Source organism: Urocampus carinirostris, chromosome 19 (assembly GCF_059441175.1).
Source record: "Urocampus carinirostris isolate Australia breed hairy pipefish chromosome 19, RoL_Ucar_1.0, whole genome shotgun sequence".
Classification (NCBI taxonomy): domain Eukaryota; kingdom Metazoa; phylum Chordata; class Actinopteri; order Syngnathiformes; family Syngnathidae; genus Urocampus; species Urocampus carinirostris.
In genome coordinates, this window is record NC_142367.1 from 25,698,671 (window position 1) to 25,715,147 (window position 16,477).

The 16,477-nt window shown below is 42.5% G+C and overlaps 1 protein-coding gene across 6 annotated transcripts in view; it reads left to right on the forward strand.

The window, feature by feature from the left end:
- The window catches only part of plce1 (phospholipase C, epsilon 1), a 131,505-nt gene that overhangs the window by 112,169 nt on the left and 2,859 nt on the right, over window positions 1-16,477 (forward strand). For 4 of the 6 annotated variants that reach the window (XM_088323056.1, XM_088323058.1, XM_088323057.1 and 1 more), the window contains 17 exons: window positions 83-190; window positions 275-391; window positions 1,246-1,404; window positions 2,537-2,672; window positions 2,823-2,864; window positions 6,113-6,231; window positions 6,308-6,425; window positions 8,245-8,382; window positions 9,911-10,180; window positions 10,251-10,417; window positions 11,864-12,125; window positions 12,190-12,308; window positions 12,382-12,510; window positions 12,576-12,773; window positions 13,928-14,119; window positions 14,183-14,395; window positions 15,800-16,003. In XM_088323056.1, coding sequence (XP_088179182.1) covers window positions 83-190; window positions 275-391; window positions 1,246-1,404; window positions 2,537-2,672; window positions 2,823-2,864; window positions 6,113-6,231; window positions 6,308-6,425; window positions 8,245-8,382; window positions 9,911-10,180; window positions 10,251-10,417; window positions 11,864-12,125; window positions 12,190-12,308; window positions 12,382-12,510; window positions 12,576-12,773; window positions 13,928-14,119; window positions 14,183-14,395; window positions 15,800-15,964 — 2,652 coding nt within the window. In that variant the 3' untranslated portion in view covers window positions 15,965-16,003. The remainder of the gene's footprint in view (window positions 1-82; window positions 191-274; window positions 392-1,245; window positions 1,405-2,536; window positions 2,673-2,822; window positions 2,865-6,112; window positions 6,232-6,307; window positions 6,426-8,244; window positions 8,383-9,910; window positions 10,181-10,250; window positions 10,418-11,863; window positions 12,126-12,189; window positions 12,309-12,381; window positions 12,511-12,575; window positions 12,774-13,927; window positions 14,120-14,182; window positions 14,396-15,799; window positions 16,004-16,477) is intronic. The other 2 variants (XM_088323059.1, XM_088323060.1) reach the window with 1 other exon arrangement.

Genomic DNA, 16,477 nt, shown 5'->3' on the forward strand with positions numbered 1-16,477 from the left:
TTAAAAAGTGCTTGAATTTGGCCTGAAAAGTACTGACCCATATCGGTACTTTTTTCCTCATGGATTGTGCTTTCTTTGGAAGGTCCTTCTGCAAGGTTGCAGGAGCGTGGAACTGGACTGCTGGGACGGGGACGACGGCATGCCGGTCATCTATCACGGGCACACGCTCACCACTAAAATCCCTTTCAAGGTAATCGACAAATACCCGAGTGGGACCGTTACGACCCTACGGTGTGATGGTTTTTGATTCTTTTTGGATTCTGCGATTCTTTAGGAAGTGGTGGAAGCCATCCACCGCTCCGCGTTCGTCCATTCGGACATGCCGGTCATCTTGTCCATCGAGAACCACTGCTCTCTCCCGCAGCAGCGCAAGATGGCCGACATCTTTAAGGTTAGGACGTGAAGAATTGCGGAAGCACTTAAGAGCAAGGGTGGGCAGACATTTGGGGTTCCGGGCCGCATGGAGTGGAAACGATTGGCAGAGGGGCTGGCTTGAAAGAAAACTATTTGATTTTTTTCCACATCAACTGATTCCGATTCAAATCCAACAACGGAAGCAAGTCCGACAGGCTGAAAGCTAGTTTTTCTACTTAATTAACTCAAAGGGCACCCAGTTTGATATGCATTTCTAAAATAATAACTTATAATGTTATAACTGTGTTGTATCTACATTATCACAAGTAAGGTCATATAGACAAACTCCAAAAATCATTTTACTAGAAAATCACAATGACCCAGCACTGGTGAGCCATTTTTAGATCGGGTCTCCAGGCACCTCTGCTGCCCTTAGAGGGCACCACGTTGAACACACCTTATAAGTCAATGTTTTTCATGGTTTGGCCAGTGCCACGACTTATACTCTGGTGATACTAAAATTATTAACACTTTAGTACATTATTGGGTTGAACTTTGTGTTACCAGTATTGTACGTCACTTCGCATGTTAGTTTCACACTAAACCACAAGAGGGCGCCCCTGGTCTGTGTCCATCATTTTAACCAACGGAAAAAAGAGGCCGAAGTGGCTTATCGTCTCCCTCCTAAATTGGGGGAGTTGTCGACACCGGGGACAAAGATTTCATCGGATTTGGTGTGAATTGGAATGAAGCTGATGGTTTTTTTTGGGAAGCAGCCCTCGTCTGAAGCTTCTATTCTCTCTCTCTTTCTTTCTCTCTCTCTCTCTCTTTCCCTATCTATTTTTCTCTCTCTTTCTCGATTGTCACCTGCTCTTACTCGGTCACGTGCAGACGGTGTTCGGCGAGCGTCTGGTGACGGGCTTCCTTTTCGACGGCGACTTCAGCGACGACCCTCACTTGCCTTCGCCGCTGCAGCTCCGAAGGAGGATCCTGCTCAAAAACAAGAAGCTCAAAGCTCACCAGGCCCCGGTGGACCTGCTCAAGCAGAAGGTGTGTCACTTTAAGGATCCGGCAGGGGTGTCAAACATGCGGCCCGCGAGACAATACTGAAAGAGGCCCAAGAGAAAAAAAAAAGAGTTGCAGTTTGAAATATATCCACTTCATGTCACAATCTGTTCACTTGCTTGGTCTCTTTTTTTTCTCTTTTGCTTCTCTTTCTTTTTGACTTGCTCTCCCTCCTCTCTTTCTTACTCACCCTCTTACATTGTTCTTTCTATTTGTCTCTTCTCTCCCTCTCCCCCCTTTCCGTCTCTCATTCTACCTTTTTACAAGATGCAAATTTCTGTATATTTTAATCCAGACACACAAACTCAAATATTCTTAGGAATTTGTTTTCTTCAAATCTCTAGGAAGATAGGCACAGGTGGGATATGGAGAGGGAGGAAAAAAAACAGTTTTGCTTAAACTTGTGTTAGGGAAGTTGTGCGCTTAATCCGACAAGATCAATATTTTCTAGATCACGTCAATGAGAACTGGCGCACAGACATGGGTAAATACATGTAGAAAAAGAAAAACATGGGAGATGGTCTCAAGCCAGAAAAAATCCCTTTCTGGGTAAAAAATTGTGGGAAGCGATCATGAAGTCCAATAGAGTCCAATAGACATACTGGCACAAGTGAGGTTTGTGTAAAAAACCGTAGGCACTCCCTTTGGTTTTGTCCTTGTTAAGGTGCTTTCTGGCAGCATGCGTTAGTGTATCACGTTTAAAATCAGGCAAAAGAGAATTACGTAAGCGGTACACAGACGAGGACGTGCAATCATAATCAAAAGGGAAAGGTCTGAAAAAAAGGAAGCCCGAGAAGCTGTTGTACTTCTCCAAATTAATCTCCTGGTTAAAATACTCACTGAAAATGCAATGAGGCACAATTCTTAAGGCAATTTTTTTTTTGCGAGCTATGGAATCCAGCAGGAGATTTAACATTAAATATTTGCTCTATTAAGCATATGTTAACGGTGCCCAACTGAGTTTAAAAAAAAAAAAAAAATTCCACCTCACCAAAAAGATGTAAAAAGAGTTTATTTAAGCACTTCCACATACTTGCACGCGCAACAATAGGAGCTGCAATGCACAATATTTTACAGAAACCACCCTTAAATGCGTTTTCTCATTCTTTTCTTTCAGGCTCACCAATTGGCCCACTTACAGGCCCAGGCCTGCAACGGCTCCCCAGGAAACACCTCTCCCGGAAGCAACACCAACGAAGAAGAGGAGGACGAAGAAGACGATTACGACTACGACTACGAGTCTTTATCGGATGGTGAGCGCGCGTTTAAAGCCATAGCATCTAGAAATTTCACTCCACTTTTCGTTCTTTCTCGTTTCTACTCCCTTTAATACTTTTACAATGCGATTCGTCTTTTTAACTTGGTTTGTCTGTCCATTCTGATTTGACCTTTTCTCTACTTAGCCGATGTCCTCAATGCCTCTACCGCCTCCTATGGGCTGGAAGGTAAACCCCTGTGTGCACCACCGTTGCCTTGTCGTTCATTATTGCAGTGCTTCAGTTCATACGTCTAACAGTGTGGTTTCTTGCTCTCATTTTTATTGTGTTAGGAGACATTTCTATGGCTTCACTGTGATTTTTTTTTTAATATTTGCTTCATCAAAATGGCATCACAGTCAGCAGGTTACAATTTCGAAAGCCAGGTTCTTATATTCCAAATATGATTTCTAGCACACTCTGGTGGTAAATTTATGTAGGTACATTTTGGCCACTTATGTTAGACCACAGGTGTCAAATAGGCGGCCCGTGGGCCAGATCAGGCCCGCTAAGGGATTAAATCCGGCCCGCGAGACAACACTCAGAGAAGCGCAAGAGAAAAACTAGCTGCAGGTTGAAATATGTCAACTTGACGTTGCCAAAGCCAGGTGCCTCGAACAAAGACACTGTACTTGTATTTCTCTATCTCTCTCTTCCACCCCTTTTCTCCCACTGTCTCTTTGTCTCTTTTTCTCTTCCTTTGTTGCCCTTTGTCTCTTTCTCTCTCTGTGTCTTTTAACCTCTTTTGCTCTAACTTCCTTTTTTCCTTCTTCCTACCCTTTGCGCTTTCTTTTCTTTTTTTTTTTCTCTCCTTCTGTCTTTCTATTTCTCTTTGGATTTCTTTCTTCCTCTCCCTTTCCTTTCCCCCCTCTCTCATGACTTTTGATCTCTTTTGTTTCTCACGCTCTCTCTTTTTCTTTCTTTGTCCCGCCCTCTCTCCTTTTCCGTCCCGCTTTCTCTTATTTTTTTATCTTTTTTTCTTTCTCTTTCATGTGCTAGTCCGGCCCCCGACAGAATATTTGTCCTATCGTGTGGCCCCCGAGTTCAAATGAGTTTGACACCCCTGTGTTAGACCCTTTGCTAATCGCCTGTAGATCATAGGTCATTTAAAGGGACACACTAGATGTCGCCGTATTGTACAGTGTACAAAAATGTGTGCTACAACGTACCAGGAAGAATACAAACTATGGAGATTTAGTGATCAAACTGCATCATTTTTCCTATTTAAAAAACAAACAACAATATTGATTTACATAGCATGTGTCCTCCATCATGCTGCTCTGGTCCCCGAAAACCTCAAAAGGGCCGGGCTAAAAAATAAGAAATACAAAGGTGTGTTTTGGTCACTTTGAGTCTCTGTAGTTTGTATTACTTCTTGTGCTTTTTAACACTTTACTACCTTTTTGAAACTGAGAGCTCCTTTTTTGTTAGATGATGAGTGTGGAGGGCTGTCAGTCTGATGATGTGTTTCTAAATTGCCATGCTGTTACCATGGTAACACTTGTTATACCTTTTAGAGGTTAATGGCAATCACAATGCATTACAAATTGCAGTGACATCTAGTGGTCATTTTTTACAACGTCCTCTTAACGTGTGACGGAACTCACAATACAGTAGACTAGATGCCAGATTTGTTGTGTTCATGTATTTGACGTTGTGATGGTTAGGCAATCGAATGTTTGTGTTGGTTTTTAGTTAGTCGGCCATATTGAAGCCATAGTTGTGTGTTCTGTGTGTTGTTGCCTGTCGCCCCCACCCTCCCAAAATGGGAATGACACGCTGCTTCTCACTCAATAACTGAAGCCTGACATGGTGTCCATGCTCCTTCTTCACCTCCCCTTTTCCATGCGGCTGCATCGCCCTGTTTTTGTGTGTGACCTGGCTGCCACTGGGAAACAAAACAGAAGCATCTGCTTTCTCAGGCCCTACGCTGCCCCTAGGCCGCCCCCACGACAGAAAACAGGCCGGGGGAAATTACCCTATCCCGCGCTCCTGATGCCAAACACGCACGTAACCGTTTTCCCGTTCACTGCAGCAACATGGCGGGTCGTACACCCTTTTCCTCCAGTGCCGTTAAAAGAAAAAATCCAGCAGTTTCATACCCTAACTCCAGCCCCAACCCTAAATTCAGTTTAAGACCCCCAATAAGGAGCCTAAACCTTAGTTCCCAACCAAAGCCCCAATCTATTTTAGAACCATAAAATAAATTAAACACCCTTATTTGAAGCCCCACCTGAGCAACAACACCAAACCCAAGACACATAGCAACAATATCAAGCATTTACAAGTGCCTCACCTATAATTGAAGAACTGTTGAAACCTTGAAAACGACATGTAAGCATTTAAGGTTTTCAAACCCCCGAACAAACCCTGAACATACAGCATGGGTGTCAAACATAAGGCACGCAGGCCAGAACAGGACTGCCAACAGGTTCAATCCAGACCACCAGACCACGTTTAGAGAACCACGAGCAAAAATGAGGTGCCTCGTGTAAACAAACGATAGTAATTAACCTGCAGTTTTAAAAATGCCCACCGGATGTCGCAAGAGTACTCTTAATTTCCAGTACTTTGTTATATATTACTTTTCTGTAATTTTTCAGACTGTTTAGTACTTTTTAATACTCTTAATCATTTGTAATGGTTTTTCGCATATGTTTATTTACTGAATTTTAGTGAGTTTTTATACTTTACAGTATTTAGAATCATTTTGAGTATATTTTTCCCATTTCAGGTTTCTACTACTTTATCATAATTGATAGTACTTTTATTTGAATCCTTCTTAATTATTTTCAAACCTTTTCACATTTCAGTTTAAGTACCACTTTTTAGTCGTTTTTCCTACTATACAGTAGTTGTGCATACTTTTCCATACTATTTGGTACGTATTCATACTTTTTAGTACCTTTAATGTTTTGATACGTTTACGTACAAACTTTTTACTCTTCAGTACATATAATTTTTTTAGAATTTTGTCATTCTTTCAGTCCATTTTTCGCTTTTTTACATTTCAGTTTTTATCCATACTTCAGTGTACTATTTATGTATACCATTTTAGTATATTATTTACGACTTTTTCATACTTCTTAGTACTTTCAATGTTTTCATACGTATCAGTAAATTTGTTTTTTTTGAGTACTTTTTCATACAATTTAGTACTTATTCATACTTTCAGTACATTTTCTACTTCTTACATTTCGGTTTTTAAGTATTCTTTTCATTACTTTTTTAATATTTTTACATTTCAGGTTTTCATGGTTGTAAGGTTTTCTACTTTTTAATACTTTCCATTAACTAAGTGCGCCACCCGTGTCATCAAGACGAGTTTGAACGTTTTGTACTCGTTGTGTTTGAGCTTAACATCCCCGAATCCGAAATCAATGTCGTGAGAGAATCCGGGTGAAATTGTTTATTTTTGTTCCGATTTCTGTTGCTAGACAACCTCTTGGAAGAAAAATCGGAAGGGAAGAGCTCTGCGGACAAAGAGGAGCAGCCTGCGGACGAAGCGCCCAAGCGTATGAAGAAGGCCGAGGGCAACACTCAAAGCAAAGGAAAGGTCGGGCCACTCGAACGTCTCTCGGCAGCAAAGGGAAAAGGACGCTTGTCTGAATCCTCTCCCGGAACTTGCGCAGGTTTTCGACATGGAGCTGGGCGAGGAGTTCTACCTCCCGCAAAATAAGAAGGAAAGTCGGCAGATCGCTCAGGAGCTGTCTGACCTGGTCATCTACTGCCAGGCCGTCAAATTCCCAGGTCAGAGCCAGCCCGAAAGGGGATTTTCCACTTCTCATTGAAAGACCCACCATGAGGATGAATTCCCCTCCCTCTCCAGGGGAAGAACACTCATTATTATAAATCCCGGGCTACAAACCACTACTTTTTTGCTATATCAGAAACATAGGGGCAGCTCATTCTGTTTGGTTTTCCTGGTGGTTTTCCACAACTCATGCGATATAAATTCAAAACATTTATGCTGCCCTTGATTGAGAAGAAATGAGTCGATGGTTTTATATTGATTCATAGCAACAGCAAAACAGGGCCGGCGATGAACCGAAATCAAATCGGTATCGCAATGTGAGGTCGTGCGATTGTGTCATTGCGAGACACTGCGATTTTTGGGGCGGGTTAAACTCGCACGGAAAATGCATTTTTATTTTATCAGTACTATATTCAATGTTTACAACAGGGGTGTCAAACTCATTTTAACTCAGGGGCCACACGATAGAACAAACATTCTGTCGGGGGCCAGACTAGTAGATTAAAGAGGAAATAAGAGAAAGAGGGAGGGAAAAGGAGAGAGGGCGGGACAAATAAAGAAAAAAAGGGAGAGAGGGAGAGAGCGTGAGAAACAAGAGATAAAAAGTTGTAAGAGAGGGGGAAAAGAAATGGAGAGGAAGAAAGAAATCCAAAGGGAAATAGAAAGACAGAAGGAGAAAAAAGAGAAAAGAAAGTGCGAAGGGTAGGAAGAGAGAAAGAGAAAAGAGAGAAAAGGAAAAAAGTAAGTTAGAGCAAAAGAAGTTAAAAAGACACAGAAAAAGAAAGAGAAAAAGAGAGACACGGAGAGTGAAAGAGATAGAGTGGGAGAAAAGGGGTGGGAAAGAGACAGAGGGAGAGAAAGAAATAAAAGTACAGTGTCTTTGTGAGAGGCAACTGGCTTTGGCAACATCAAGTTGACATGTTTCAACCTGCAGCTCATTTTTGTCTTGCGCTTCTCTGAGTGTTGTCTCGCGGGCCGGATTCAATCCCTTAGCGGGCCTGATTTGGCCCGCGGGCCGCCTGTTTGACACCTGTGGTTTACAACATACGTTATTTCAACTTTTTCAGCCGCAAATCAAGTCCTCAAATTCTAAATCTAGAATTGAACAGCAGTGGAAGTTAAAGTATCCCAAAAATGCTACACTCATCAATATAAATGTCAGGTGGTTAAACTTTCCTTTAATCTTCGAGGACCGTTAAAAGGCGAATGCGATTTAGTCTGTTACTGGGGCCACCGTCGACCACAACAGCACATTCTCCGCAGTACGGCTGCCCTCGCACTGTCGTGAAGAATGAGAGGCTGGCAGTAGTAAATATGTTCTCGTCCGTAATCTTGAATGGTCACATGATGGTAAAACGTGACATAAACAACTCTGAGAAGAGCTGAAAACGATGAAAGGTGTACAAACGCATGGCGCTTCAACCAAATGCGTTTGTGTGGGTCTTAAAATATTAGAAGCGGACGTAAACGAGTTCATTTTTATGGCTTTTGAGGCGTGCAATTAAAAATCTTTTGTGGCTCAGTTGCGTTCTGTAGTCCAAAATTGAGGGTGGTACAGATGGATGGATGCCGATACATTAGTAAATTCAATCGTTTATTTTTACCTGAAATGTTTGTATCCTTTGGAATTGTTCCTTTTATTTCATTGACCTGAGCTCTAGCAAAGACCTGTCGGGGTGAGCAGCTCGCTCTTAAAAGCTTGAAATGTACATTGCCAAGTCTCCCCTTTTTTGTTTACAATACCAAAAAGGTGATGTGTTTCTACTTTTTCATTTTAGCATACTAGGAATATCATTATTTGCGTAACACCCACAGGCTTGTCCACGTTATCTCCATCCGGCTCGGGCAGGGGGAAAGACCGCAGCAAGAGCAGGAAGTCCATATTTGGTGCGGCTCCGGTTCGCAGCGGCCCGACGGGAGAGGTCTCCAACCAGAACCGTACGCCTGTGAAAAGTAAGGCGGCAGACACTAGAACCTCTACTTCGGAATTGAATTGGGAATCGAAACATGTTATTAGATCCAAGGTCATCAACTACCCTATAGGTAATCATACTATAAATAAAACAAGAAATACGAAAGATGAAGATACTGTACGGCGCAAAGCTTTATTAGCCAAGAACAGTAAAATGTCTTGGCACACTTAAAATAGCGATACAGTGATTGTTGTTTCTGTCTTAGATCCCAGAATGTTTTTCAAATGTTTGTTTCCATCAAACATCTCCGATGAAGTCGGCTTTTAGCTTGATCGGGATGTCTTCGTTTCCCCTGCAAGATTTTTCTCTCGTCCAAATCATAAGAAGCTCTCCATATCTTCATTTATGAACTGAATTTTAGGAAACAAGCCCAAGGAAATTAGAAATGCATATGTCATTTGTGAGGAGTCGGGGCGAGGGGTGTGTTTGGACGACTGTGAGATTTGACCTCTATTCAGCTCTTTAGTGGTGGCATCTGGATTTTCTGGTGTATGTTGGGAACGCTTTTAGCTGGAATGACATCTCAAATTTCTCATAACAAGAGTTAGTAGTTAATATAGTTTGACTCCATTTATCAGGGTGTGTATGGATGCTTGGATTCCTTGAAAACACTTGATTTTTAATGTTGTGTTTTAAAGGTTAGCACGTGCTTGAGTTATGGGCAAAGAGCTGGCTAAGGTTTGAGATTGTTGCCATGTTTTTGGCAATCTGACTCAGTAGACCGCGCATTAAATGAAGAAAAATAAAACAAGTGTGCTTAAAAATGACGCCAAATCTGCTCTTCGGCAGCATTTCCTTTACTCTTGCATTTCATTGCCAGTCTTGATTAATGCCAGCTGGCATTAGTTTGTATGGCAATGTCATGTGAACTGTCACTGCCCTCAACGAGTTAATCAATTCATATTATTACTAACAATAAAATAATGTATTATTTCTGCCTTGAATGGTTGGAAAATTGGCTTTGAAAGTCTTCAAAACATGCTTAAATCTGACCAGATTTATGGATTATGTAGGTGAATTAACACTCGAGGAATAGAGTAGTTGACAGTTGAACATTTGCTTTCAGGAGTTAGTTCTGGGGTGTCAAACATGTTTCAGCTCCTGTGCCACATTGTAGACGGACTATTAGGTTAAAGAGTTGAAAAGAGAGAGAGGTAGAAAAAAAGACAGAGTGACAAAGAGAGGTAGAGAAAGATGGGGACAGACAAAGGAAGGAAGAGATAGAGACGAAGATGGAAGTGCCCAAGAGAGGGATGAAGAGAGAACATGATAAAAACAGAAAGTGAGAAAGAAAAGGAAAGCGAGCAATAGAAAGAATAACGGTGCCAGTTGCTTTGCTAGTGCCCCCTCGCTTTAATTCATCTGAAAGTGCAGTTCATTTATCTCTTGCCCCTCTTCAGTGTTGCCTCGCTGGCCAGATTCAGACCGCAGCAAGCCGCATATTTGACAGCGCTGCGTCGGTTCCGGTATTTTGTCTGCGTACCTGAGAGGTCCCTCCCGTCCCGCAGGTGGCGCCGAGCGTCTGAGTTGGGAAGAGCAGCAGCAGACGTCGCTGAGCGCCATCATCCGCACGCCCAAATGTTACCACATTTCCTCGGTCAACGAAAACGCCGCCAAGCGCTTGTGCAGGCGCTACTCGCAGAAACTGATCCAGCACACGGCCTGCCAGCTCCTGAGGACCTATCCGGCCGCCACGCGCATCGACTCGGCCAACCCCAACCCGCTGCTCTTCTGGCTGCACGGCATCCAGCTGGTGGCGCTCAACTACCAGACGGACGGTCAGAGAAAAAACAAACGAGAGATAACAGGGTGGGGGGAGATCTTAAAACGCTCTTGTTCGGTCCTCAGACCTGCCCATGCAATTGAACGCGGCGCTGTTCGAGGCCAACGGAGGTTGCGGCTACGTCCTGAAACCGGCCGTGCTGTGGGACCGCAGTTGCCCCCTCTACCAGCAGTTTTGTCCTATGGAGAGAGACGTGGAGAGAAGCGGCCCCCCGGCTGTTTATTCCTTCACGGTGAGTGCCTGAAAACGACCCTCTTGTGCTCCCGATTGCATACATATAGGCGTGTTCTCTGAAGTCAATTGTTAATTGGACGGCACTGTATTGTCTATGGCAGTGTTTTTTACATTGGAAATATTTTGCGCACACCACTAAACAAAAATGTTATAAAATGACACTGAACAGTATGTTTAATGACAATATAATTTATAATACCCCCAGTTTTTACAGCAGACACTTGACAATGACATATTTGCACAAAATGATTCATAAATATTTTATAACATTTTAGATTTTAAAAAGTGACATAGGATCATTTCTCACAGCACAGTGATTGAAAATCACTGGTCTATGGAAATGCGTTTTCTAACTGGCATCACGTTTAATGGTTGACTATTTTCTATCTATCTACCCTGGTCATATCCCTCGAGAGGGGTGACCGACAGCAAGACAAACACATACAATAAAAAAGGGGGAAACATAGCAAAAAACACACAAAATTTTACAGACCATGGCCAACCCAAATGCCCAAACACACAAACAAGTTAAGCACCTCGGTAACCAAGTTGGTCATGCTTTTGTCCCTCCAGATGAAACGGGACACACTCTTTTGTTCAACAGCAGGGCCTGACAGCTTTTACTGGTTTACCCCTACTGCATCATGAAGGTGCCCTGCCCAACTTAGAAGGCGTCCAAACATCCCACTATCCTTTCTATCACCAACAAGAGCACTAGCTTCCATTATATTTCGACCTCTTTCCTGCACTGCACTCATAACCCCATCCATCCACGTCAATGGCGGCCTTCCTCTTGGTCTCCTTCCATTGACTTCTGCTCTGTAGATCCTCTTCAACATTCCCTCCTCATCCATCGTCTCCATGTGTCCAAACCAACTGAGTACTCTCCTATCCACACGCTTGCTCTGTTTTGCTACTATTCCTGTTCTGTCTCTCACAATCTATCCAATTTGTCCCTCTGAACATACTCCTCAAACACTTCATCTCAAAAACATTGAATTTCCTTCTCAAATCTGCGTTGAGGCTACAAGTCTCTGCATCACACAACACAATCACACTCTCATACAGTCCCCTCTTACCATCCATACTCATCACTCTCCTCAGAGCGCCCAAAACCTTGCTTCATTTGATTCACTCTGTGCAATACCTCGCACTCCATTCCACATCACAACCCAAGGGCCTAAAGCTTTATGACTATTTTAAACTCTGATAATTACAACCCGGTAATGGTATAGTAATATCATATTATTAATGCATATCAAGCAGGCATCCCTTTGCGCCATTCAGTAACAAAATAGTAGTTCTCGGCTTTAAAAAGGTGGGTGACCTTTGCTCTTGATTCTCTTCTACCTAAACTGCAAAACCAATTTTGCCAATTTTTCTCCTTGTACCGTTTATTTCAAATAACGAATGTGGTTGGGTCACGCCTCTCCTCCTGCCCAAGATCGTGTCCGGTCAGAACGTGTGTCCGGCCAACGGTTCGGGGAGCCCCTGCGTGGAGGTGGACGTGCTGGGGGCCCCGACGGATAGCTGCCACTTCCGCAGCAAGCCCATCCACCGCAACACGCTCAACCCCATGTGGAGCGAGCGCTTCCAGTTCAGCGTCCACTTCCGGGAGTTGTGCTTCCTGCGCTTGGCTGTGGTGGAGAACAACAGTTCCCAGACCACCGCGCAGAGGACCCTGCCCCTCAAAGCCCTCAAGCCAGGTCGGGAACCTCACCGGGAATCGCTCTCTCTCGCAGCTTCTCACGCGTCCGCTCTGTTTTTCAGGTTATCGGCACGTGCAGCTGAGGACGCAACACAACGAGGCCATGGAAGTGTCCAGTTTGTTCATCTATAGCAAGAGGACGGAGGAGAGTCCATCGAGTGCTTCGTGTCCTACGTCCCAGGTAATCGTTTTGATCTGCATCACTCAGTGTTCTTGAATTGTAATGTTGTGATTATTCTATGTTCCTTCATCAGATGCTCAACTCGGAAGAGAAACATCCGTGGCAACAACATAGAGTGACTGTGCACGGCGCTCCCGGACCCGAACCCTTCACCGTCTTCACCATCGCGGAGCACACAACCAGCAAACAACTCTTGGACACGGTCAGAAAAATCTCAAAATATGGGATTTTTGCGATTGTCCTTTTAAATAAGCCGATTCCAAATAGATTGTGACCTCAGAGGCCAACCCGTCCAACTACTCCCTATGTGAGGAGAAGCTTCCCTTGTCCAAAGAACGCAGCGATGCCAAGCGCCTTGCTCAGCGTCGCCCCCTAGCGCCCGACGAGGTTCTGGTCCCGCTAATCTCTAGCTGGGACTGCGAGGACGGCTTTGTCGGGAGGATCTGTCTTCAGACCAAAGAGGAGGTAAGAGTACCTAAATTCTTGACTATTGAGCGCATTGAAATAAAAGCCGAATGCGCAGATTTCAAGAAGAAATTGAACTTTTTTGAATAATGAACAGCCATAAAAGTGAACTCATTTCTTACATTAAAAATAATTTTAAAACATTTGTACAGTACAGGGAAGTAACACATGTTGCAGCAATTAACACGCTAGTTCGCAAATTTTGTCTGTAGCTGTTAATCAATTGCGCAACATATACCCAGTTTGATAAAAATGATTTTACTGAAATACCTGAATCTTCTTTTAACATATTTTAAAAACTATTTCATAAACAAAATATCAAATTAATTGATAAGGTTGTTAAAAAGAAAGTCCTTTGGAGTATTTCTAAAGTATCTCTTGATCGTCATTATACAAGTACAGTATAACAAAATGTAAGCTCCATCACAAGAGCACGCATAAATAGGAATTAGATACTTCAAATCATTTCTTTCATTTTTGAAAGAAGCATTTCAATTTTATTCGTTATTTAATCGGTAAAATCGATTGTTAAAATTGGCTAACATTTTCATCATCATCGATTCGTTGAGACGGTGCCCTCAGCCCATGTAGTACCACTTGGGTCCAAGAGAGGGCGCCCCAAGACCATTTGAAAAACAATGCTCATGTTATTTCCCATATAAACAACTCTTTCACCAACACATTCCCACCGTCCAGAAAACTAAAACGTCTAAGTAAATAAGAAAAGGGGGAGATTGGTGTATAACAAAAATAAAGCATACCACGAATGATAATAGGAATACGATTTTTTTCCCCAAATTAAAAAAAAATAAAACTAAAATAGGTGGTGAAAATCGTTCGTTGCAGCCCTGGCTTAAACGCAATTCATATAATTGTTTTTCTATCGTCAATTTTATGTTAAGTCCTGTATGGTACAAAGAGCCTTTAATATGTCAAAAGTAAACGATTTAATGACACTGCCACAAAAATTCAACAGAAATATTAAAGTATCACTAGTACTATGCCACGTTTCATGTGGGGGACCAAACAACCGGCCTGGATAGGAATGGGCCCTGGCAGTTAACCAGTGTTGTAATACGTAGAATAAAGTAGAGGCTCATACACGATGTCTCCCTCTTGTGGTAAACTTAGCTAATACAGTCTGCCGCTTTTAGAATCGAAATGAGAAGAACGTGGCGGCGGGAGGCGAGGAGGAGGTGATCGTCACGGGTGGAGGAGGACACAGTGAAGAAGGAAGTCCCGAGGAGGACACTTTCCTGGTCCAGGTGCACGAGGTGTCCCCGGAGCAGCCGCACACCGTTATCAAGGCGCTGCGCAACAGCTCGGCGCAGGACATTATACAGCAGGTCGGGGCGGAGAACGCTCCAAGTTTCCTGAACATTCTGAACTCGCTCTCCTTTCGTCTCCAGACTCTCTCCAAGGCCAAATACTCGTACAGTATCCTGTCCAACCCCAACCCCGGTGACTACGTTCTCGTGGAGGAGGTGAGCAAGGACGCCGGCTCCAAGAAGATGTCTGCCGCCAAGCCCGTCCAGCGCGTGCTCCTAGATCACGAGTGCGTCTATCGAGCGCAGAGTCAATGGAGGAGCCCCGGCAAGTTCATTCTCAAGCTCAAAGAGCAGGTATGTCACTTCATCCTCAAAAAGTACTAAAATATTTGAAAAATAGCTGGTGAATCAATTATCTCCGCAATCATTGAGGGAAACTAAAGGAGCAGTAGGGGCACGGAAAACAACAATTGTATTAGGAGTATTTTATTCACCAGGCGGTGCACTATTTTGCTCACCCATCTTTTAGGACAAAATAGTCAAGACAAGCTGTAATATTCTTGAATCTAAAAACATATTCTCAAACTAAACGAAATATTGTTTCCATAGCACAGATGTCATTTTAGTAAATATTTGTGTCATTTTATATTGAACATTAGAAAAATTTGTATAACTTTTTTAAGAGACGTAGAATGCAAATTATTCAGACTCAAAATGACCAAACTTGACTTCTCATTTTTTCATGTTACAGCAAGATGGCAGTCAATTCTGTTAGCTCCCTTTCGGCAGGACTCGTGTTATGTCAGATAAATGCATGTTTACATGACAATTCATATATATTTAAAATATTCTTACGGTTTGTTTTATTACTAATAAGAGGTGCTAAATGATATACGCTGTCCCTTTAAAATCAGATAGACCACAATTTGGAGAAATGGCAATATAGGACTATCATTGTTTACTAAAAGAATAAACACTGTCACTGCTAATACTTTAATGGCCAAATTCAAGCCCTTTTTCTCTGACACCATTCTAAAATAATCATGTATTTTGCAGAGTCAGATGCGATTTCTAATCTTGCGTGTGCATTTAACAATAATTGATTTTTAAGACACATCTCTCCGAACAGGTATAGGGTCAAATAATACGATTTGATTTGCAATAATACACATTTAATAGTACTCTGTTTAGGGGTGGCATGACATGTTACCGTCAGGGTTAGGTAGGGTTACTTTAACTGGATGACTCTAATACCAAATATGCTAATAAAAGACAAGAGAAACTAAATATGAATAAAATGATGATTCACAACACGTGGTAAGCTCTCTCTCCTGGCTTTGATCTCTTTGATCCCCGGCAAAACGAACATAATATGGGATAGAAACAAAATGAAAATCAATCCAAACAGCTTTCCAACATCATGTGTTCCGTTACTCCCCAAGCCTGCACAAAATGTTGTAATTTGATTCCTATTTAGTTTCTTTTGTCTTTTATTAGCATATTTGCTATTGGAGTAATCCAAAATAATTGAAAGTAATCCAGTTCAAGTAACCCTACCCAACCCTGGTCACAGGATAATACTAGAAAAACCAATGGCAGATGCCAGTAATGCAATAGCAAATCAAAGCCACCATAGAACAGTGTTTGTGTCATTTTTAGGCTGAATTGTTAAACATTGCAACAATCTCAAGCACTTACATACCCTTTTTGTTGTCACTTGCTGTACCACAGGAAATGGACTTTTTTGATCTTTTGCAGGCGGCACGAGAGGACAAGAAGAAAATGATGTCGTTCGCCAGCGAGCTAAAGAAGTTGACGAGCCGCAGTCGCAGCATGACCACGGGCGCGAGTGCGGACGGCGCCCCCCACAGTAAGGAGGAGAGGGCCGCATGCTGCGTGGCGCTTACCGAGCTGCACGAGTGAAGCTCGTACTCTGCTTTGTGCATGAGGAGTGAAACCGAGGTAACGTACTTCAATCCCATTTGCAGTGTTTCGGATGGCATACAGACCCTTTCATAGCTCACATAAGCAACCTGAGTCAAAACACCGAGTAAACCAAGCATGTTGTGTGCCAGAATCGGAGAAAAACATGAGTAATCGTAAATTGAACAGATTTGCAATGTATACTTCATATCAGGTAAGAGACATTAAACGTTTGATTGTTGCTATCAGGGTTATATTATTTTGGCAAAGTATTTTTCTTATCTGAACCCACATAGCTTGAAAGAATGAATGAAAACTTTATTTCGAACAAAAACAATGAGGCAACAACCAGATAATGTTACATAACATGTTTGAAAAGGGGTAGTCAGAAGCAGATGCCTATTAAATACATTTTAGAAATCCCCTTCTCCTCCTTTGTCTAATATAACAATCTAATAATGGATATACCTATTACATAGGTCAGATATCAATAATTACATATTTTATTCACTT